The sequence below is a fragment of the Bufo bufo genome, chromosome 8, assembly GCF_905171765.1.
Source record: "Bufo bufo chromosome 8, aBufBuf1.1, whole genome shotgun sequence".
Lineage (NCBI taxonomy): Eukaryota > Metazoa > Chordata > Amphibia > Anura > Bufonidae > Bufo > Bufo bufo.
Genome location: NC_053396.1, coordinates 23,621,639 through 23,644,294, shown reverse-complemented (window position 1 = coordinate 23,644,294; position 22,656 = coordinate 23,621,639). Strand labels below are relative to the sequence as shown.

Below are 22,656 nucleotides of genomic sequence, written 5' to 3'. Positions count from 1 at the left end.
AGAATTTTTGGGATATTTTTTAAGCTTTTTTTATGGTTAGTTTTTCTTTAACACTGGTTAGTGGGATCTACCAGAAGTTTTCAGTACCTCACTTCCATTGGTAAAATGACAAAAATACAAATATACATTTTTTTCTTTGGTAAAACACAGTTTGGTGACGAAAGGGAATCTATCATAGGGTGTTAGATCTCCATCTAGGGAGGGTACATGGATGGGGCTTTGCACCACCACCACTATTTCCTGGTTTCCTGACCCCAAATTAACTTGACCAATGAATCACTTGCTGCTAGTAGACACAAGATCACATCTAAATGGAAGACCTTCTATATTCCTGATGGGATTACCATAACTGACCAAATGTATAGACTGAAACCATTGTCCCAGAGAGAGGAAGGTTCCCATAATATATGAAGCCCTTGGATAATTTGTAGAGTTTCGTCTACTTAAAGAGGTTTTCTTATGAGCCACATTCACCCCTATCCTCAGGCTTTCTATCCAGAGAATAGCAGATGAGTCTCTGATTTGATCGCTAGGGTCACCGCCAATCATAGAGCTGGGGCCTGTATTCCACCCATTTACATGGAGCGATGGTTCCATATATCCATGGCCGCTGCAGTCAACTCTATGGGACTGCCCAGATATTGCTGAAGGGTTGTATTAGGCAATCTCTGGCAGCTGAATGGAGCAGACAGGGAATAAGTATCTGATTGGTGGGAGTTTAACTGCTGGGACCCCCACCAATCACAAGAGCAGGAGTTCCGTTTCCCCTCGTATGAGATAGGCAGCAGTCGGGCATTCACTTCATTCATTCTCTATGAGGCTGTCGGAGATAACTACAAGTGCTCGGTTGTCTCCAATAATCCTATCGAAATGAATGGAACAGACTGTCCACTGCTCCATTTATATGGTGAAACACAAGACCCTTGTCCTCGTTATTGGTGGGGGTTCCATTGGTTGGACCCTCGCGGTTCAGACACATCCCCTATCCTGTGAGTAGAGGATAAATGCTAATACTGGGGAAAACCCCATTTAAATAGTCCTAATGCTCAAAGGCCCCTTTGCAACAAGTCAACAATATTATAAATGGAACGTGGTAGGTGGGGGTTCTGAATATAGATTTTGCCCAGGGGCTTCAATTTACACCACTATTGTGTTCCACATTATGGCCTATATGTTTTTTCTGTATTCATGTGTCCCCTATTATTACAGAATTGTCCCACTGAACTTCAGAAGACATTTCTAACATATTCAAGTTATGATAGATTCCCTTGGAAAGGTATAGATGGGAAGAGTTTGGTTTTGTGTTATCTAATCACTGTCTTGCTCTCCTTGCTGGTCATTCTGAATAGAAGAGAAATGTAAAAACATTCAGATTAATAATGCATGCACAGATTTGTCCTTCAGGCATTGTCATCAGATCATTAGCTAAGCATGCACTACGACGGTGCCCTGAGATCTTTCTCTTTAGCTGGTGATCATCATTGGCCTACAGAGATAGCTAATGAAAAAAACCATACCTGTGTTTGGATTCGGTTCAGTCCACGGAACCAAAGGATCTGACCTCTTCTAAGCTCTCGTTCAGCATGGTCAATTTCTTCTTCATCCTCAGCCATCTCCTCATCTGTTATTTCATCTTTACCAGGCCCATGCCCTGCTTCCTTCAAACATTTCAGATGGCTGGTGGGAACGGTGGAAATGAGCTAGAAGAGAGAAGCCATCTAGATGTTATGGTCTTATGTGAACAGGTCCTACCGAAAATGAGATTTAAAAAAATTCATGTTTCAAGGGTTATTGCTTTGAAAGTATTAGAAAAGTCAGTTTAGAGCTTGAGAAAATGGTATATATGTACAAAGATTAGACATGTCTGACGGACCCAGGTTCTAATAGAATGATTGGGCACTGCTTCTATAAGGTCCAGTACAAGACCACCCCTCTAAAAAAGAATCTTAGGGCAATTATTTTGCTGCCAAGGTCTTGAACTTTTTGTTGGGACACAACCAGTTCTCACAGCCCATGCCCAAAGGCTCTGGGATCCATCTACCATTCAGCCAACGAGGCCTAGGAGACCTTGGCCCTATTGCTGCCTTCAGGACAAAGCAAGGTTTTCAATATCATTATTGCCCTGAGACATAAGTAGTGCCACAAGTGTCTGACAGCAGCTTACAGTATCGTCCCTACTAGGCCAAGCCTATAATGTATGTTACTGGGTGAGTTGGCCGTCCGATACCTATCTAATGTCTATGAGTACAGTACATCTTGCAATGGGAGGGAATGACAATCAAAAAGTTTTATCTCACCTGCCCCCAAACAAGTTCTCCCACTCCCACAAAAAGACACCAGAGCCACTGCTGAGTGTTTAAGGGTGAACAGCTAAAGGGCTTCCCTCCGAACTGGACAATCAAAATCTAAAACACAACAGAAGGATAAAAAGTAATAGTTTTAATGTAGCATACCTTATAAAATGTTAAACATAAATTAGAACATTTTAATCCCTTCTTTCCCCCTCAAACCTGCCCAAAAATGTCCCTTTATATGCAGTTCTACTCAACCCCACCTCTTTGTCGCTCCTTTTGTGGGATAGCCCTATAAAAATCTGGACTGTTTGGAGTTATGTGGTCCAAAAGGATCTACATGAACAGTATTGACCATTTGTGCTAAGAATTTATGTGTCTCATTTTATAAAATCAAGTCATAGTAAACCCCTCGAAAAAGACAAGAAGACCACCTCTTGATCTACGTTACTTCCCAGAATGGTCGACACTCCACCGTTAGTGTCATGCTTATAGAAAGTTCCAAAACAAAAGTCAGTCAAATACAGAATTCCTGACATGTCTTGAATGAATGTTTTTTGCTTTTATTAATGTATGTAACGGGAAGCAGGACGCATTTCGGCCCATGCAAAGCCTTTGTCAACTGACGTTAAAAGCGTCCGGCTCTGCATTAATAAGAATAAAGACAGACCTTTTCAAGATGTTAGTGGTGGGAATTTGGTATTTGACATTTTGATCTAGACTACTTTTCCAGTGGCAGATTGTCAGTTCTTTTATGTTATATGTATACTGGTCTTTTTCCTCCTGAAGAGGACCATTGTGGCACATGAGATACCTACAATATTGAACTATAGGAAATCAGTTTAGCTCTGGAGGGCTTCTTTTGCATGGAGACCTAAAAGTATAAATCCAAACTGGAGCTATATTGTATTTCCATAAGAGGCTACCGTATGTGTTGGAAACCTCCAACAAACACCAGTGGGTTTGAGTATGGTACCATGGTACTACTACCAATTTCCTCTAGGAATCAGTGGTGGTCCCAACTTCTACCAGCCCATCAGTGTCTCTGTGACATGTCAGAAATTTGCTTTTAAAGATTCATCAACGACTCTGAAATTGGCTCTGAATTCGCATTTCCTCACCTGGACTGCGAACGTGCCCAGCACTATGCTACAGAAAATTGGATTGGCAAAAATACCGTCAAAAACATTCCTCTCTCCATGGATTTTACGGGCGTTAATTTCATTAAACAGCTGCATCATGACAAAGGTGTTAAAAATGATGGTGTAATGTTCAGAAGGTGGCGAGTGCAAAGGGGCGTTTCTGCCGCTGTCGATGTCGAAGAAGATTTCACCTGGAGAAGAGACCGAAAAAACAAACAAACCATCAGCTCCCAAATTCTGCAGTCATAACCCCAGGGTTGAGTGAAGCTCTTAAGATACCTACCAGCGAATAACAACGTAAAGATGATGACGAGCTGGTAGACTGCATGACCGAGAATGTTTTTCATCATAGTGCGAGATATAAGGGGCTTGTTTCGGCCGTAAGGTTTGCGTAGGAGCAATGATTCTGTAGGGGGTTCTGTTGCTAGAGCCAGTGAAGCAAAGGTGTCCATAATAAGGTTGACCCAGAGCATCTGTACTGCTTTTAATGGTGAGTCCTACATATGGAAAGAGAAGTATAATGTGATCTAATATAGTTTTATTACTTTAAAGTTTTTTTTTGCTTCTAGATATTGATGACTTATCCTCAGGGTAGGTCATCAATATCAAATCAGTGGGGGGTTCAACAATCGGCTCCCACACCAATCAGCTATTTTTGGCAGCCACCAGCAACATTGAAGCAGAAAGCTCCATCCACTGTGTAGTGGCTATGCTAGCTGCTGAAAACAGTGGACCGATAGGGGTGCTGGGTGTCGGACCCCTACTGGTCCTGGGATAGGTCATTAATATTTAGAAACTAGAAAAAAGTTTTAAGGATCTGTTTTCCTGTCTAGTTTCCTGTCCCAGTTGCTTGTATGGGGCTAAGCTTCAATACTTGACACAGCCTACAAACCAGGGTGTTTTTGGAAAAAATCCCTGATATTTTTGTTCTAATATAAATCATAGTGCAGATTATGTAGCATTTGAGGGATAACCCTTATGAGAACTATTCTGTACCATTCAATACAATACTACCACGCATGTATCTATGTACATTTGCCAAAACTCACCCCCTTTCTGCTGTCCATGGGAGCGCCTTTTCAATATTTTGTGAAGTCCTGCAAAAAAGCTGCTCAGGCCTTGCCATCTCTCCCATGCAGCCCTTAAACTCTATACTATTCCTTTTAGAGGCCTATACAAAGGCATAAAAGGCATGCAAAGCTGCTAATTTATTGGAAAACATAGTATAACAGGACATCCCATCTCTGCCCTATTGGCCTTCCAAGCCTTTTGTTATCCCAACAACCCTTACCTCCATAGCTATGCCAGCTCTTATAATAAAGCAATCATCATACCGTCTTGGTTAGGTTAGACTGGATCTGGTTTGTATGGCGCTAAAATTACGAAACTTGCTTCTAGACAGGTGGCGTAACTTGAGGCATAACCTAAAATCTGCAACTGGGCTCCCACTTGCCATGTGCCATTTATAATATTCTTCTTGTGTGGTAGAGGGTCCTTCAGGTCTCCTCATATACTAAGGCCTAAGTCGGCAGCCCCTGTAGCTGCAGTCCATACTAACCTGAGTGATGCAGGCCCCAGTAAATGCCACAATCACCGCTACCACATTGACCGTCAGCTGGAACTGAAGAAATTTGGAAATGCTGTCATACACGTTGCGGCCCCACATGACGGCTTTGACTATGCTGGAGAAGTTGTCGTCCGTTAAGATAATATCTGAGGCTTCCTTGGCCACATCTGTGCCGGCCAATCCCTAGGGAGGGAATAAAATACACAAAAACGGAATGTAAATGATCGGAGCGCTCGAAGGATCCAGTCAGAGTCTGAAATATGGACGGCTTTAGTAAGTTGTTTCCTACCATTTATCTCCATATATGATTTAAGGCAGGGGTGCACCACCAATAAAGCCAGGTGAGGCGATCGCCTCAGGCAGCACCAGATAGGGGCAAGAGGGGGGCAGCGGAAGGGCCATGGGCAATGAGCGCTTTTTTATTGTGGCAAAGGGGTTAGGTTAAGAAATTGGCATGGGGAGAGGGGGTGCCGTTTCAGTTTTCATCTCAGGCAGCAGAAAGGCTAGGTGCACCCCTGATCTAAGGGTCCATTCACACGTCCGCAAGTGTTTTGCGGTCCGCAAATTGCGGATTCCACAAAACACGGACACCGGCCATGTGCGTTTTGCATTTTGCGGACCGCACACGGCCGGCACTTTAAAAAGAAAGGCCTTTTCTTGTCTGTGGACAAGAATAGGACATGTTCTATTATTTTGCGGAACGGAAGTGCGGACAGCACACTGTGTGCTGTCCGCATCTTTTGCAGCCCCATTGAAAATGAATGGGTACAGGTCCGTTCCACAACGTTGCGAAACGGATCCGGACCCATTTTGCGGATGTGTGAATGGACCCTTAGGCTGTAAGTAGAAGCTCCTAAGCCCCAGGAACCCCCACCTACCATGTACCATTTTTGGTGTCTTCTATTGGGATCTTTTAGTCCCCTAAGCCACCAGGGTCCCGGGTGCAACTACTATCTCTGCACCCCTAATTGCTGCCCCCCTGGTATCAACCATTTCTGGGATGTTTTGACTTCATGAGACATTGATATTTTTGTATAGTTTTCCTTCCTTATGAGGTTGTCTACCTCTATGTTGGTCCAACCCCCCACAACCCACCGATCAGCTGTTCATGAGTAGTGCCTGTGCTAGAAGGTGCCTTAACTACATAGCTCCGTCCATAGGGCTGTGGATGGAAGCAGGGCAGCAGTACCCAGCTCTGTCCACTACACAATAGACTGAGCTGTGTAGTTCCGGTGCCTGAACAACTTATCTCCGGTCAATGGTGGGTTACAATAGGGTCGTTTGGGGTGACCGCCCAGGGCCTGATGCTGCTGAGAGGCCCATGGCCGCCCAAAACACCCATTAATATTCCTGGGGCTTGGGCCCTGGGTGTTTTGCCCGGTTCCCCGTGTTTGAATACTATGGTGGGGTAGCTTGAAGCCTATGAGGATGTACAGTGACGCACAGATGAGCTCGATGACATTATAACGACTGGCCACGCCGGGAACTGGCAAGACGAAAATTGAGGAAAGTAAGATGTCTTGAGGAAAGTAAGATACCTGTTACATCACAGCGGTGTGAGGAGACATCACTGGATGTAACAGGTATGTTGTTCTGTATTCTCCTGTATGTGTGAAAGTTTGGAATTTAATGTCTATCTAAATATGTCTTTAGCGCTATGGCTGGGGGGTGGGGGAAGGGTATACTGTGGGACTCATGCTTGGGAAACAGCCCCGGGCCTTTGGGCCACTTAATCCGCCCCTGCCTCCAGTGCAAACAGAGCAGTGGGAGAAGCTTTCTGAAAAGGCAAGCTGCCTCCCAGCCTGAAACAAGCAGCTGTTTAGTAATATTAGAGGGATAGATAGATAGATAGATAGATAGATAGATAGATAGATAGATTGATTGATACTGCATTTTTGCACCGTTATAAATGGCAGTGCGTCTTATAAAGCGAATACTAGTGAGCACTTCCATTATGCGGTAAGCTTGGGGAGCGGTGAATGTAGCGCTGCTTGTGCTGGCTGTACTCATCGCTCCCTATTCTATTCCAGGCACTGTGTATACTGTCAGGACGTAATGGGCACACTATGACCTGACCTGATGCTGTGCGATGTCAGTGCAGCACAGGCCTGGAGAAGAACAGAGAGTGGTGAGTGCAGGAAAATCATCTGGCTGTGCAGAGGGGCCCCACTGTCCAGAGAGGTAAGTCCATTTAGTTATTTTTGGTCAGAAATTTGGTTTCCGATCTGAGGTCTGATATGGGCACCTGATCTGAGGTCTGATATGGGGGGTCTGATATGGGGGTGGGGTCTGATCTGAGATCTGATATAGGGGTTTTCATATGAGGTCTGATATGGTGGTCTGATCTGAGGTATGATGAAGATTGGGGTCTAATTTGGGGGTCTGATTTAAGGTCTGATGAAAAATATTTTCTAATTTTCCTCCTGGAAAACCTAGATGCATATTAAAAAGAGAAAAATATGATAGATAGATAGTCCTGGACCAGGGCCAGAACAACTTCAATAAACAAGCCAGATGAGAGAAGGAGATGTAGGGAAAGCCCTGTAGAGATAACTGTCTAAAAATGACTTATAGGCTATGCGGCACATAACCAGGCACATAACCAGGCCTCCAGCCACCCATCAGGCCACCCACACACACACACCCCTGCAGCCTGGTCGCTGCAGATAGATAGATAGATAGATATGAGATAGATAGATAGATAGATAGATAGATAGATAGATAGATAGATAGATAGATATAGCTACCATTGCAAAGCCAACATCTGCTTTTTTAAGAGCTGGGCCATCATTAGTGCCATCTCCTGTCACTGCCACCACTTGACGTTGCTCACAAATTGTGCTGTCAATTATGCCTAAAAATTAAATACAAGAAATAATTCACAGAAAACATTGATATTTGTCATTTGTTTCACAGTTCCCACTCAACAATGAATCCCTAGTGATCGCCTGATGGGAGAACCTGTCAGTAAGTGGTCAAATTCCAGAAAGCACTGCCACAGGGGAAATTAAGCAATGCACCTTTTTCTATTAAAAATGATAGGCTTTCTGTGTAATTCATGGACGTGTCTGATCCTCCGGATCAAGTGACATTCTTTGCAGTTGCTCTCCACTGGAGTTGCTCCAATTCCCTATCCATAACATACAAGATAGGCGCCTGATCTATGGGGGTCCAACCAGGTGCTGTTTATATCAGTATTTTGGAAACTACTGCAGACATACATGTAAAATACATATTACCTAACGTGCTGCTGTTGTATCTAAACCATTAGTCGTAAGTAGGGATGCCAGACGTCCCGTTTTAAGCCGGACAGTCCGGTTTTTAGACTCCTGGTCCTCCGTCCGGCGCAAGGCCAGAAATCCTCCTTTTTTGTGGTTAAGCTGACAGCCAGCGGCCTCCGGCTCAGACATGGTCACTTTAAGTGTCCCCGACAGGAGGCAGGGCCTGGCAGCACGTCCAGATCACAGTGCGCTGTATCGTGACATCACAACGCCATCAGCGCTGCAGCTGCTGCATGCAGCAACGGCCAATTCTGGTTTTTACAGGCGGTAACAGAGGAGCGCGGGACGCAGAGAGACCGCGGGTACCGCCACTGCCACACTGCCAACTTTCTATCTACAGAGTCTTTACAGACTACAGTACAGTGTACACCCTCAGTCACTCTCAGACACTAACCCGACTGTTGAAACTACCCTCGCCAGCCAGCCAGGTCCAGGCAAAAGAACTCTCAGGCACTCAGCTCAGCCAGCCTCCCTCGATTCAGCCAGCCGCCAGCCCACACTGAGCCCAGCCTGTCTCCAGCCCACACTGAGCCCAGCCTGCCGCCAGCCCACACTGAGCCCAGCCTGTCTCCAGCCCACACTGAGCCCAGCCTGTCTCCAGCCCACACTGAGCCCAGCCTGTCTCCAGCCCACACTGAGCCCAGCCTGCCGCCAGCCCACACTGAGCCCAGCCTGTCTCCAGCCCACACTGAGCCCATCCTGTCTCCAGCCCACACTGAGCCCAGCTGGGCTCAGTGTGTGCTGGAGGCAGGCTGGGGTCTGTGTGGGCTGGAGGCAGGCGGGGCTCAGTGTGGGCGGGAGGCAGGCTGGGCTCAGTGTGGGCTGGAGGCAGGCTGGGCTCAGTGTGGGCTGGAGGCAGGCTGGGCTCAGTGTGGGCTGGAGGCAGGCTGGGCTCAGTGTGGGCTGAGCCCAGCTTGCCTCCAGCCCACAAAGAGCCCAGCCTGCCTCAGCCCACACTGAGCCGAGCCTGCCTCCAGCACACACAGAGCCCAGCCTGCCTCCAGCACACACTGAGCCGAGCCTGTCTCCAGCCCACAATGAGCCCAACCTGTCTCCAGCCCACACTGAGCCCAGCCTGCCTCCAGCCCACACTGAGCCCAGCCTGCCTCCAGCCCACACTGAGCCCAGCCTGCCTCCAGCCCACACTGAGCCCAGCCTGCCTCCAGCCCACACTGAGCCCAGCCTGCCTCCAGCCCACACTGAGCCCAGCCTGCCTCCAGCCCACACAGAGCCCAGCCTGCCTCCAGCCCACACTGAGCCCAGTCTGCCTCCAGCCCACACTGAGCCCAGCCTGCCTCCAGTCCACACTGAGCCCAGCCTGCCTCCAGCCCACACTGACCCGAGCCTGCCTCCAGCCCACACTGAGCCCAGCCTGCCTCCAGCCCACACTGAGCCCAGCCTGCCTCCAGCCCACACAGAGCCCAGCCTGCCTCCAGCCCACACTGAGCCTAGCCTGCCTCCAGCCCACACTGACCCGAGCCTGCCTCCAGCCCACACTGAGCCCAGCCTGCCTCCAGCCCACACTGAGCCCAGCCTGCCTCCAGCCCACACAGAGCCCAGCCTGCCTCCAGCCCACACTGAGCCCAGTCTGCCTCCAGCCCACACTGAGCCCAGCCTGCCTCCAGTCCACACTGAGCCCAGCCTGCCTCCAGCCCACACTGACCCGAGCCTGCCTCCAGCACACACTGAGCCCAGCCTGCCTCCAGCACACACTGAGCCCAGCCTGCCTGCAGCACACACTGAGCCCAGCCTGCCTTCAGCACACACTGAGCCCAGCCTGCCTCCAGCACACACTGAGCCCAGCCTGCCTCCAGCACACACTGAGCCCAGCCTGCCTCCAGTCCACACTGAGCCTAGCCTGCCTCCAGTCCACACTGAGCCCAGCCTGCCTCCAGCCCACACTGAGCCCAGGCTGCCTCTAGCCCACACTGAGCCCAGGCTGCCTTCAGCCCACACTTAGCCCAGCCGGCCTCCAGCACACACAGAGCCCAGCCTGCCTCTAGCCCACACAGATATATTTATCACTATATACAAGAAGATGTTATACCGTATAACATATTCTTGAATATAGTGATATGGACCATGCTGGTATAACCTAGGCATCTCCTGTATAGGATTATATATGTTCAGCTGGTATAACCTGGGCATCTCCTGTATATAATTATATATGTACAGCTGGTATAGGTTATACATCTTGTATATAGTGATATGGAGCATGCTAGTATAACCTGGGTATCTCTTGTATATAATTATATATGTACAGCTGGTATAAGTTATACATCTTCTTGTATATAGTGATATGGAGCATGCTGGTATAATGTTTACATTCTGTTCATAATCGTATCTGTATAATGTAGTATTGTGCATGCTATAGTATTATATATAGAACTATTGTGGCGCCACTGTCCCAGGTACTATGTCCTCTTTTTCGGGGTGTAATGTCTTCCTTTTTGAGGTTCTGCAAGTGGCCACCCTAGTCGTGAGCCTGATATACTTTTGAGCTTATTTGAGTTATCCAAAAATTGTAGTACCGCCTATTACCACTAGATGTCACTGTTGCAAAACGTTTGCTTATACAGGACCCTAAAGAAAGCAAAGTAGTGAGCATGATGAGAGTAATACTTCATAATCATTCATTCTAAACTATTCTATTTGCTTACAGTTGCACAAAAATGCAAGAATCCATAAATTGGCATTTAAGAAATATATCAGATTTTTGGCTATTTCTACTTTTTTTTTCATGCCACAGCTCCACTTTGTCTTCGTTTGATTTAAATGGGAATGAGCTGCAATACCACTTATAGTCTGAGCTGAACAGTGGCGCTGTTTGTAGAAACAAAATTGACCACGTTTTGTAATCTAACAACAGTAATTTCAGAAGAACAATTTTTTTTTTAAGATGCAAAAATGTAATGACTACGTACCTTTTACCAGGGTGTGTTTGTCAGTTGGTGAAGACCGGGCCAGGACCCGTAACTTTGGCCAGATTTTATCCAGGCGTTCCTGTTCTATCTAAGAAAAGCAAATCATATGTCAGGAGATCTCCCCATTCATTGCTCCAATTGCTGTGCTAGATTTATTTCAGGCTGGCAGCCCGGTGGTGGGGGGTGTCCTTTCTCTGGGGCATGCCCTTACTGCTGCAGCTTTCTCTTTAGGATAGCTCACAGGGCGTTTTCTTACTGTTGCAGGTCTCTCCCTTATCACAGAACAGGAGGCGTGTCCTTTCTGCTGCAGCTCTCTCCCTCTCACAGATCAGGAGGTGTTTTTTTCCCCCTGCAGGTCTCTCCCTATCATAGTTCATAAGGTGTGTCCTGCAGATCTCTCCCTCTCACAGCTCAGGGTCTGTGTCCTTTTTGCTGCAGCTCTCTCCCTTTCACAGCTCAGGAGGTGTGTTCTTTTTCCTTTCAGCTCTCTCACTATAACAGTTCAGGAGGTGTGTCCTTTTCCTGCCTCTCTCTCCCTCTCACAGCTCAGGAGTTGGATCCTTTTTACTACAGCTCTCTCCCTCTCACAGAGGTGTGTCCTTTTTCCTGCCGCTCTCTCCCTCTTATAGCTCAGGAGGTGTGTCCTTTCTGCTGCAGCTCTCTCCCTCTCACAGCTCAGGGTCTGTGTCCTTTTTGCTGCAGCTCTCTCCCTCTTACAGCTCAGGGGATGTTTTTTTTTTCCCCTGCAGCTCTCTCCCTCTCACAGCTCAGGGTGTGTGTCCTTTCTGCTGCAGCTCTCTCCCTCTTACAGCTCAGGGGATGTGTTTTTTTTCCTGCAGCTCTCTCTCACAGCTCAGGGTGTGTGTTCTTTTTTCCTTCAGCTCTCTCCCTATCACAGTTCAGGAGGTGTATCCTTTTTCCTGCCGCTTTCTCCCTCTTACAACTCAGGGGATGTGTTTTTTTTCTCTTGCAGCTCTCTCCCTCTCACAGCTCAGGGGATGTGTCCTTTTTGCTGCAGCTCTCTCCCTCTCACAGCTCGGGGGGGGGGGGGGGGTTGCTGCAGCTCTCTCCCTCTTACAGCTCAGGAGGTGTGTTCTTTTTCCCTTCAGCTCTCTCCCTATAACAGTTCAGGAGGTGTGTCCTTCCTGCCTCTCTCTCCCTATAACAGTTCAGGAGGTGTGTCATTTTTCTGCCTCTCTCTCCGTCTCACAGCTCAGGAGTTGGATCCTTTTTACTGCAGCTCTCTCCCTCTCACAGCTCAGGGGATGTGTCCTTTTTGCTGCAGCTCTCTCCCTCCCACAGCTCAGGGGGTGTGTTCTTTTTTCCTTCAGCTCTCTCCCTATCACAGTTCAGGAGGTGTATCCTTTTTCCTGCCGCTCTCTCCCTCTTACAACTTAGGGGATGTGTTTTTTTCCCCCTGCAGCTCTCTCCCTCTCACAGCTCAGGGGATGTGTCCTTTTTGCTGCAGCTCTCTCCCTCTCACAGCTCAGGGGGTGTGTTCTTTTTAACTTCAGGTCTCTCCCTATCACAGTTCAGGAGGTGTATCCTTTTTCCTGCCGCCCTCTCCCTCTCACAGCTCAGGAGGTGTACCCTTTCTGCTGCAGCTCTCTCCCTCCCACAGCTCAGGAGGTGTACCCTTTCTGCTGCAGCTCTCTCCCTCCCACAGCTCAGGGGGGGTGTTCTTTCACTGCAGCTCTCTCCCTGTAACTGACACAGCTTCTAACAGTAGACTTGGCTGATGAAACTGAGCACGTGCGGCCATGCTCACCTAGCTCAGTAGGTGGACTAGCACATTACTGTACAGTTTTTTATGCTGAATTATATTAAAATAACGGTTAATGGTGGCACATCCCCTTTAATTAGAGGGTTATTATAGTTTATAGCAGTGGTCCTCAACTCCAGTCCTCAGGGCCCACCTACCAGTCATGTTTTTAGGATTTCCTTAGCATTGAGCAGCTGATATAATTAGTGTCCATCCATCAGGACTTACCACAGGTGTTCATTCTGTGGGATGCTCCTAAATCCTGACCGGCAAGTGGGCCCTAAGGGCTGGAGTTGGGGAACTCTGGTTTATAGTATACAGTTTTAATAAATGACCCCCACTGACATCTGTGGTCCTACAGTATAGAGAAGAGATGTGGAATTATCCCAAAAAAATGACCGATCACAAACCTCTCCTTTCTCGTTCCTGATGCGTCTGTTGAACTCTTTCCCCTCTAGGCACAGGAAGTCCTCCCCGGGTTGTATAATGCCACACTTTGCAGCAATGGCGCGCGCTGTGTTGATGTTATCCCCAGTGACCATACGGACTGTGATGCCGGCACGCTGACATTTACGGATTGCTTCAGGGACCTGTAGGGTTAATGGTGACGCACAATGATGACACTGAGACCTATTTGGGGTCATTGGGAACAAATTTACAATTTTATCCCTGTACCCTCCCTTGAATGCTGTTATTTAAAGCTTTTAGTAGCGGGAACCAAGAACAAGTCTGTTGCGTATGGAGAAGCGCATTGGATGGCGGTCAGAACTTTCTGTGACTTGTCACTTCCTGTGTCAGTGCACGGAGCTGCATGAACCCAGAAGGTGGTCACCCAGACAATAAGTAAATGGTTGCTAGGCAACCTGAACTCATTAGTGTGCAGAAAGGGAGCTACCAGGAGACAACTGGATTTGGCGCTGTTTTAATATATGCAAATGAGCCTCTAGGAGCAATGGGGGCGTCTCCGTTGCACCTAGAATCTCTGCTCTCTCTGCAACTGCCATGCCCTCTCCACCTTTATTGAGAGGGCCAGGCTTGATGATGTTTTCACTGCCTGGCCCTGCTAATCAAAGAGGAGAGGGAGCGGTAGTTGCAGATAGAGCAGAGCCTCTAGGTGTAATGGCAACGCCCCCGTTGCTCCCAGAGGCTCATTTGCATATAATAAAGCATCATTTTTCTCAGCAATGCAGGCACATATGGACATGGGACCAACACAGATGCCTTTAGCTTAGGTCAGCCAGTTTGATAGGTACAAAACTGCTGACAGATGCACTTTAAAGTGAGTCTGAGGGTACCGTCCATACAGGATGTAAACCATAGCAGAAAATCCACCACAGTTTTTACAAAATCTGTGTTACATACAGATTTTGACGTGGAAATCTACAGCATAAATTCACCTACCGCAGATTTAAAACCCATACAGCCCATGTCAATTTCCGCGTGGATTGTTTTGCAAAGTATGGATGAAATTTGTTGAAATCTCGTCCACTTTGCTGCTTCTGTAAAAAGCTGTGGATCTTCCTCACCAATATTCGTTGCAGAAAATCTGCAGGATTTCTGCCACATGTGAACATACCCTTGGCAGCGATGGACTGGCCATCGGGAGTACCGGGAGAATCCCGGTGGGCCGATCGAATTATGGGCCGGCCAGGGCCGGCCAGGGCCGCCAGGCATCAGGGGGGTAAAGCTCCAGTAACAGCAGGCAGTGTGGGGGCGGCGCTCACTCACTGACGTCACACGCCTGCTCCTCCCACTAGGCGGCGCAGGCGCGTGACGTCAGTGAGTGAGCGCTGCCGCCCGCACTTGTTACTGGAGGCTGGAGGCGGGAGCTGAATATGTAAGGTAGTAAAGACTCTTTACTAAAGAGATGAGCGCTGTGCCCCCACGTGTAGTAAAATACCTACCTGGAGCCAGTGCCAGACTGTGCACAGAAAGGGCACTTTGTCACTGTGGACAAAGTATGGCACTTTCTGTGCACAGATTGGCTCTAGGTGGGTACAGTGTGGCACTGCAGTCACTAAGGGCACTATTTATCTGGGCATAGTAGGGCACTATCTGCCCACATAGTCAACATATGGCGCTCTGGGCACTGCCATATAATAGTGTGGGTACGGCGATATTTGGTTCTATGTGGGCACTGTATGATTGTGGGCAGATAGTGCCATACTATCCACAGATAAATGGCGCATTTAGTGCCTGTCGTGCCCACATAGTGCCATATAGAACCCATACTCGGAAAGCGCCATACTTGTGTAGACAGAGTATAATTATAGGCAAAGTATGGCACTTTCTGCCCACGTTTTAGCTCTAGGTAGGTATGATATGGCACTTTGTGGGCACTGTAGACACTAAATACACAACTTATCTGAGCATAGTATGCCCAGGTCTTCCCACGGTCATACAGTGCTCAGATAGCGCCATGTTATGCACAGATAAATGGTGTATTTCTTGCTTATGGTGCCATACAGTACCTACCTAAAGTGAAAACCTACAGTACTTTGGCCACAGTCATACAGTGCCGACATAGAGCCAAAGTATGGCACTTTCTATGCACCTAGGTAGGTACTATATGGGTACAAATGCGCTATTTTTCTGTGAATAGGAGGGCACTATCGTGCTCTATGTGGGCACTGTATCACTATTAGGGCAGATAGTGCCATAGAGACAAAATGTCTCCCAGCACATTATACATGGCTCGTCATCATGGTTACGACCTCCCTGTAATCCAGCATTGGTGGTCGAAAAAAGCACCAAACTATGTGCACTCCCACAATCCCGGCTACTCCTATAGTGTGCAAGCATGACCACCGCTGCTGGATTACAGGGTGGTCAAAACCATGGAAACGAGCAGTGCATAATGTGATGGAAAAATGACTCCCGCCAGCAAAGGAAGCAATATGGACAATCACAATACATTAGTAAGTGCCTTGTATTAACTTTCTCTACAAGATAAATGCCACTTGCTGAAGAGACATAACCCCTTTTTTGAGTGTGTTTGGGAAAAATAAAGTGGGCCGGTCTGGCTGAAGTCCAGGGCCACTTTATTGTCCCAGTCCATCCCTGACCCTTGGTATTCTGATGATGGACACACTCACCTCAGGCCTGACGGGATCTTCTATTCCGACCACAGCGATACAAGTCAGGTCTCCTACTATCTCATTCTCATTTTCCCACTCTGGTTCCGGCACGGCTTGAAAATCTCGGTAGGCGATACATATGGTACGCAGTCCGTCACAGGCCATGGGCTCAATAACTTTTTTAACCATCTCATCCCTGTCACGTGGCCGAAAAGTTTGGAGTTCACCAGCAGCATTTAGGATATTTGAGCACCTAGAAATGTAGAGATGTCAATTAGAATAAATGTGACAAATCTCCTTATTTTGAGGATCACCCCATCGCCCCATTGCCATTTCCAGGAAGGAATTTAGGTTTAGGATACAGTAACACTATAGGGGGATGCAGTGGGAGGCAACAAGTTACTCTGCCTTGGCCAGAGTGGCTACAAAGAGTGTCTCTAACTCTGGAGGACCTAGTTCATCACATGAACATTAAGGATGGTGTCATTCTCCATTTCTCCTGTGGTGGAGCTGTAGGGGATTTGAACACTTGTTCACAGATTACAACTGATTATTGTGGGTTGTGGAAGCTCAATACACTGTTTTCAGGTAGTATCAGGGGACTCTTCTAAAAATATGAGAATGTCCAAAGTGAAGAACATACAGTATTTTGGCACTGTGTAGAAAACCGTGTCCACTTTTATATTTTGGGGCACCATCGCTGTATATGTATACTGTATGTCTTGATGCATGGTCTGACCGGCCCACCTGAGAAACACAGAATTCTCAGGTGGACTTGGAGTTGGACTGAGGTTCCTTGGGCCCCCCGGAGAGACTAATGTTGAGCTCCCACCGTCAGTTATTAGAGAACGTGCGTACGTCCAATGTATAATTTCATTCCATTACACTGTTTTCAGGTAGTATCAGGGGACTCTTCTAAAAATATGAGAATGTCCAAAGTGAAGAACATATTTTGGCACTGTGTAGAAAACAGTGTCCACTTTTACATTTTGGGGCACCATCGCTGTATATGTATACTGTCTGTCTTGATGCATGGTCTGACCGACCCACCTGAGAAACACAGAATTCTCAGGTGGACTTGGAGTTGGACTGAGGTTCCTTGGGCCCACTGGAGAGACTAATCTTGAGCTCCCACCATCAGTCATTAGAGAACGTGCGTACGTCCAATGTATAATTGCATTCCATTCGAATAGACATTACCGGCTCTAAAGTCAGCTCAAAGTTGAAGTTGAAGCGCTAGTTCATTAGGGGTACATTGTTGTTTCAGAGCCTGGGCCCACTGGAGGATCCTCTGGTACTCTGATGATCCAGTCCTGCACTGGGTGAACTCATGTTCTGATATTGCAATGAGTCCCAAAAGTGCAGGAGTTGAAATAATCCACTAAAGAGGAGATTACAGAAAAGGATTTGCTTTTCTTCCAGTAACAGCGCCACAACTGTCCATGTCTGGTACTGCAGTTCAGCCCCATTCACTTAAATCGAAATTAAAGCAAATCCCTTTTCTTAATCTTGGACAACCCCTTTAATCTTGTTGATCTGTCCATTAAAAGTGGATATGTAGCCGGGTGGTGACCAGAATAAAAGCACAGGGCAGCAGTGCACAATCATGTCCGTACAGTAGAGTCTATGGACTTGTTGTTTTCATTGACTCTAAGCTTTAAGCACCTTCTTTGCATTCCCATATCATGGTAATGCCCTGGTCATTGACTGAGAGCCTCATGACCGGCATTAGTTGTGTAGGATCAGAATCTAATCACGGCCATGTTAACACCCCTTATCCCTCGGCCTCAAAAAATGTTCCCCAATAATGCAGATCGGTGTTCACAATGTGTTGAGGTGGAGGTTTCTTTCTCTGCATTGTGACAGCTCCCGCTGTCTTTAATTAAGCCTTCTCCACAGTTCCCAGAAGATGGAAACATAACCATCCGGGTGTACCGGAGCATCGACTAAGGAATGGAACTTGGGAGCGGATGCAAGTAACATATGGTAAGTGACTGCCTTCGATAATCCACTGGCACATCTTTCATTTCCTAATGTCCACCCTGTGGAGATGGAAGAACTTGAATTGTGCCTGCCGGATGCCACATACATCATGTACAGCCATTCACTGGTGAAGATCGGAATGCTTCTGAAGATCCGAGTCACGGTATGGAAACTGCTGCTAGGTTACAAGCTATAGTCATGGTTTGCATCACATTTACATTTACGCATGGACCCTATATGATGGCATCAGAGTCCCCATACCTCTCAACTTCTAAAGAGGGATAAGACCAGCCTGATTTTTTTTTTTACATTAAGTGACCCTCTAACCTGCCCAATCCCTATCCATATCTACCCAATCCTGCCCAGTCCACTTTGTGTCCCTACACAGTAATAGTGGCCCTTTGTGACTCCCACAAAGTAAGGATGCGTCCTTAAAGTCCCAACAAAGCAAGAATGTCCTCTTAGTGCCCCCTTACCATAGTTTATTGTAATTTTAATGTTATTGGATGTTCTGATGTGTTGTATTACCCATATAGTTTTGTATGGATAGGTCAAGGTTAACAATCCTGAATTTGCCCTTGTAGGAAGCTGGGAGATGGACTTAGGGCTGCCCCTAGTTCATTCTAGTGTTAGCTGAGGAAGAGAGAGACAAGAGATACATGTGCTCACTCTTCAAGAAGCTAAGTCTAAATCCCAGGGAATCACTATCTATGAGACATTTTGCTAATCTGAAGAGAGAAAGAAAGAATCAGAAGGTCCAGAATCTGAATGGCTGAGTCAGTGGGTTAGGTATTCCATGTTTAAGGCTAAAATAGACTTTACTGAGTAAAGCCTTAGATTTTGCAGAGAAAAAAACTTTGGAAAGGCACTGGGAAGGAGTACTACAACCGCCATCTTTGCATATATCTATACATTGCTATCGGGAAAGATTTGCACTGTGAATTGTTTGAAACTGTGTTTTGATACCATCAGATGTACTACAGCCCTCATTCTACGCTTTGGTAATGAGAGACTTGTCTATTTTTTACAACTGGCCTGGTTACTGACTCCAGCACCATACGCCGGCCACAGCATCTACATCTCCTGCCTTGCACCTCTACCAAACTCACAACACCAAGGGCACCCCAACTATCATCAGGCAGAAGCCCCAACTTCAGGGTCTGCCCCAAGGGAACACCGCACCGCGTGCTACATAACATCAGTGTTAGGATTTCCACTGTGATTTATGTGAATAGCTGTTGCAGCCAGAGCCACTACCACTCCCATCCTCTGCTCTACCCGGGCCATGGCATGTGCATTGGGCCTTCAGCAGGGAAATGGTGGAGCAGGAAACTGACAGCTCCTTTCTTTACCATTGAACTCCACTGTATGCGTGTTCTTAGGACACAGATACAGTTATAATTGGGATAAGCAGCAGCTTCTCCTGGGACTGTGGCTAAGATTTGGAACTGTCCTGCTGGGAGGGATGGAATCCTTACTAATCTGTATAATAAAACCATAAGCTCTCCGTATACCATCAGGTGATGCCTCCATACGCCACCATATCCTCCGCTAAAAGGAATACTTCTAGGGGAAATTAATGCCGCATCCGATGAAACGTGCATTAAATAGGAAGCACATGGAGGTAACATATGCACCTACAGATTTCTATGGGGACGGTATTATGTATACCTACAACACAGACCTAAATTTGTGTTAATAATGTTAATAAGCCCTAAATCTGATCTAGGATGATGACAAGTGTATGGGGGGATGAAAGCTCATCACTACGATCATTTATCCCCCATACTTTTGCAATATTTTGGCAGCACATTCCCTGGTTACATAGGGAAATGTGCTGCCGACCAGCGAGCTTTTTCATGATCTTGCTAGATCATCAGCATGTGTACACTGGCCAATTATTTAGAGGAAGCTTCCATATGAACATTCGATCTTGACCATTGGCCCTTTAACACACCACTTAAAGTGAATGCCTAACTGAATACCACTTTACTTTTTGAACCTAAATAGATCCAACATTTTGTGCTGATCATCTATCTTTATAGAAGGTGGACCTCCACTTTTCTATTGCAGAGCTCTAGTCATAATATTCAATAATACATTTCTGTCTGCCAGCAGCCACCACTAGAGGGAGTGTAGGGGCTTATTGCATACTTTTCTTAGTAAGCGCTCATGCTCCCTCTAGCACATCCCTTGGTTACATGGGGAGATGTGCTGCCAACCAGCGAGCTTTTTCATGATCTTGCTAGGTCACTAGCATGTGTACACTCGCCAATTATCGGGAACAAGCTTTCATATGAACATTCGATCTCGACAGTTGGCTCAATCGTTGACCCGCGTAATAGGGCCCTTAATCTGCCAGAATTTTTAATTTATATTAAAACTAAAGTAGAACAATAAGCTAGCAACTTCCTCCCTTACGGATATCGCATGTAAATGACTGTTTTCCAATTTGTTAAAAAAATTTAACCTTAAAAGGGGTTGTCCAGCCATCAGGATAGGCCATCAATATCTGATTGGCGGGGGTCCGACACTCAGCACCCCGTCGATCAGCTGTTTGAAGATTAGGCAGCACTCTGTGCGAGCGCCGCGTCCTGGTCTTTACACTACGCGTCGTCTCCTGTGGAGTAGCGGTGTAGTGCAATTTGTATTACACTGCACCACCGAAACTTCTTAGACGACGAGCAGTGTAATGAACAGGAATCAGTGCTTACATGGAGCACTGCCTAATGTTCAAACAGCCGATCAGTGGGGGTGCCGGGTGTCAGACCCCTGCCGATCAGATATTGATCACTTACCCTGAGGATAGGTCATCAATATTAACAGCTGGACAATCCCTCTAATTTAGGCTATCATTTTGGCTGAATGCCATTCTTGGTGGGAAAATAACATGTTCATTGATATTAGACATTGCACACTCTTATGGAGAGGGAGCCCTGGGAGAGTGTGGGGCAGGACCCTTTGGATGACTTGGTGACAGAAAAATTTAACCTGTGAGAGCTAATATGGCTGACAGGATGTAGCAGTCAGCTGTCACACAACTACCTCCTATCCCAGCTGGAGAAGCCTGGAGCACAATTAATGACCAGAGTTCAGTCTTTATTTCTTAAAATGACTGTGCACTTTGAACAATCCCTACTCGCACAGAGGATCCTTCAAGATGGATTGACCTCCAGTAACAACATGGTATTTCCAGGTCTAAGCAAATCTTGAAATCAGGGGGTTAGCTTTGCAATGCAGATGGGCAGTCATCATCCAAAATTTGATTTCATCACATAACTCTTTGAATACTCACTTCTTCAGGACGATCTCTGAAGCTCCCTTGCTGTACAGTCGGAATCCTCCATTAGGCAGGCACACGACGGTGCTCATAGACTTACGAACAGAGTTGAAGGTGTACACTTTGTAGAGCGTCTCCTCAGGAATCTGGTCTCGCACCAGCTGGTAGTCCCGTTGCATTTCCAGAACAAACCCAAGCAGGGCGCACTCAGTTTTATTGCCTACTTGCTGGGGAAGCGCTCCTTCTTTATCTGGAGGCTTAAAAAAATGAAAGGAGACATTAAGATGAAAATGTGAGGCAGTTCTAAGCTGAAGGTCACTATATGCTAATAGTGGAAGTCAGACATGAACTGTATAGTGGTCATTGTTCAAGTCACTTCAAAGTAATCGATCAAATCTTTTGAATCCAGAGGGAAGAAAAGCAGTCTGGTTTGAGAGCTGCACTTATAGAAGCAGACAAAAAAAGCGAGTTTGTGAGCATTCGCGTGTTTGATTTCCAGTGTGTGTTTGTATTAAGTGCGTGACTTTAGATTACGTGACTTCAGATTTAGGGACTTTAGGAGGGGACTACAGTAAGTTATATACTTATCACTGCACTATATTGTATTTTTCTCTTTTCTTGTGTAATCCCCATTTAGTATGTGTTCCATTATTGACAGCGCAGTCCAGTGCACCTCAAGGGGGAAGGGGCAGCTGTGTTGGGGGAGAAGATGGCTAGAAGGTTGGAGGAGTGTTTAAACTAGGGACTGGGGGGGGGGGTAATTACATTATAGGAGGGGAAGATAGTGCAGATAGAGACCGGGGGCAAGGTAATGGGACTGGGGGAGGAATGGAAGGAGGGACTAGAACAGTTCAGAAGGAAAGTTGTAGGATAAAAAATATACATAAACCTCTTAATTGTATGTATACTAATGCCAGAAGCCTGACTAATAAAACTAGGGAACTGGAATTAGTGATGTGTGAGGAGGATTATGACATAGTGGGAATAACTGAGACATGGCTGGATGATAGCTATGACTGGGCAGTTAATGTACAGGGTTACAGTCTGTTTAGAAAGGATCGCCAAAACCGGAGAGGGGGAGGGGTCTGCCTTTATGTAAAGTCCTGTCTAAAGCCCACAGTCCGAGAAGATATAAGTGAGGAACATGAACATGTGGAGTCACTGTGGGTAGAAATACATGGAGGCAAAAATAATAATAAATTACTAATAGGAGTTTATTAAAAACCACCTAATATACCAGAGTCCACAGAAAATCTACTAAACGAGATAGACGAGGCGGCAAATCATAATGAGGTGGTTATTATGGTGGACTTTAACTACCCATATATAGACTGGGAAACTGAAACCTG

At 46.6% G+C, this 22,656-nt stretch overlaps 1 protein-coding gene across 1 annotated transcript in view; it reads right to left on the bottom strand.

Moving 5' to 3' along the window:
* ATP2B3 (ATPase plasma membrane Ca2+ transporting 3) overlaps positions 1–22,656 on the bottom strand; it is a 201,986-nt gene that overhangs the window by 17,432 nt on the left and 161,898 nt on the right. The window contains exons 11-20 of the mRNA XM_040442396.1: positions 21,323–21,564; positions 16,063–16,297; positions 13,378–13,557; positions 11,206–11,293; positions 7,748–7,854; positions 4,992–5,183; positions 3,717–3,930; positions 3,413–3,624; positions 2,298–2,405; positions 1,518–1,700 (exon numbers count right to left, since the gene is read on the bottom strand). Coding sequence (XP_040298330.1) covers positions 1,518–1,700; positions 2,298–2,405; positions 3,413–3,624; positions 3,717–3,930; positions 4,992–5,183; positions 7,748–7,854; positions 11,206–11,293; positions 13,378–13,557; positions 16,063–16,297; positions 21,323–21,564 — 1,761 coding nt within the window. The remainder of the gene's footprint in view (positions 1–1,517; positions 1,701–2,297; positions 2,406–3,412; positions 3,625–3,716; positions 3,931–4,991; positions 5,184–7,747; positions 7,855–11,205; positions 11,294–13,377; positions 13,558–16,062; positions 16,298–21,322; positions 21,565–22,656) is intronic.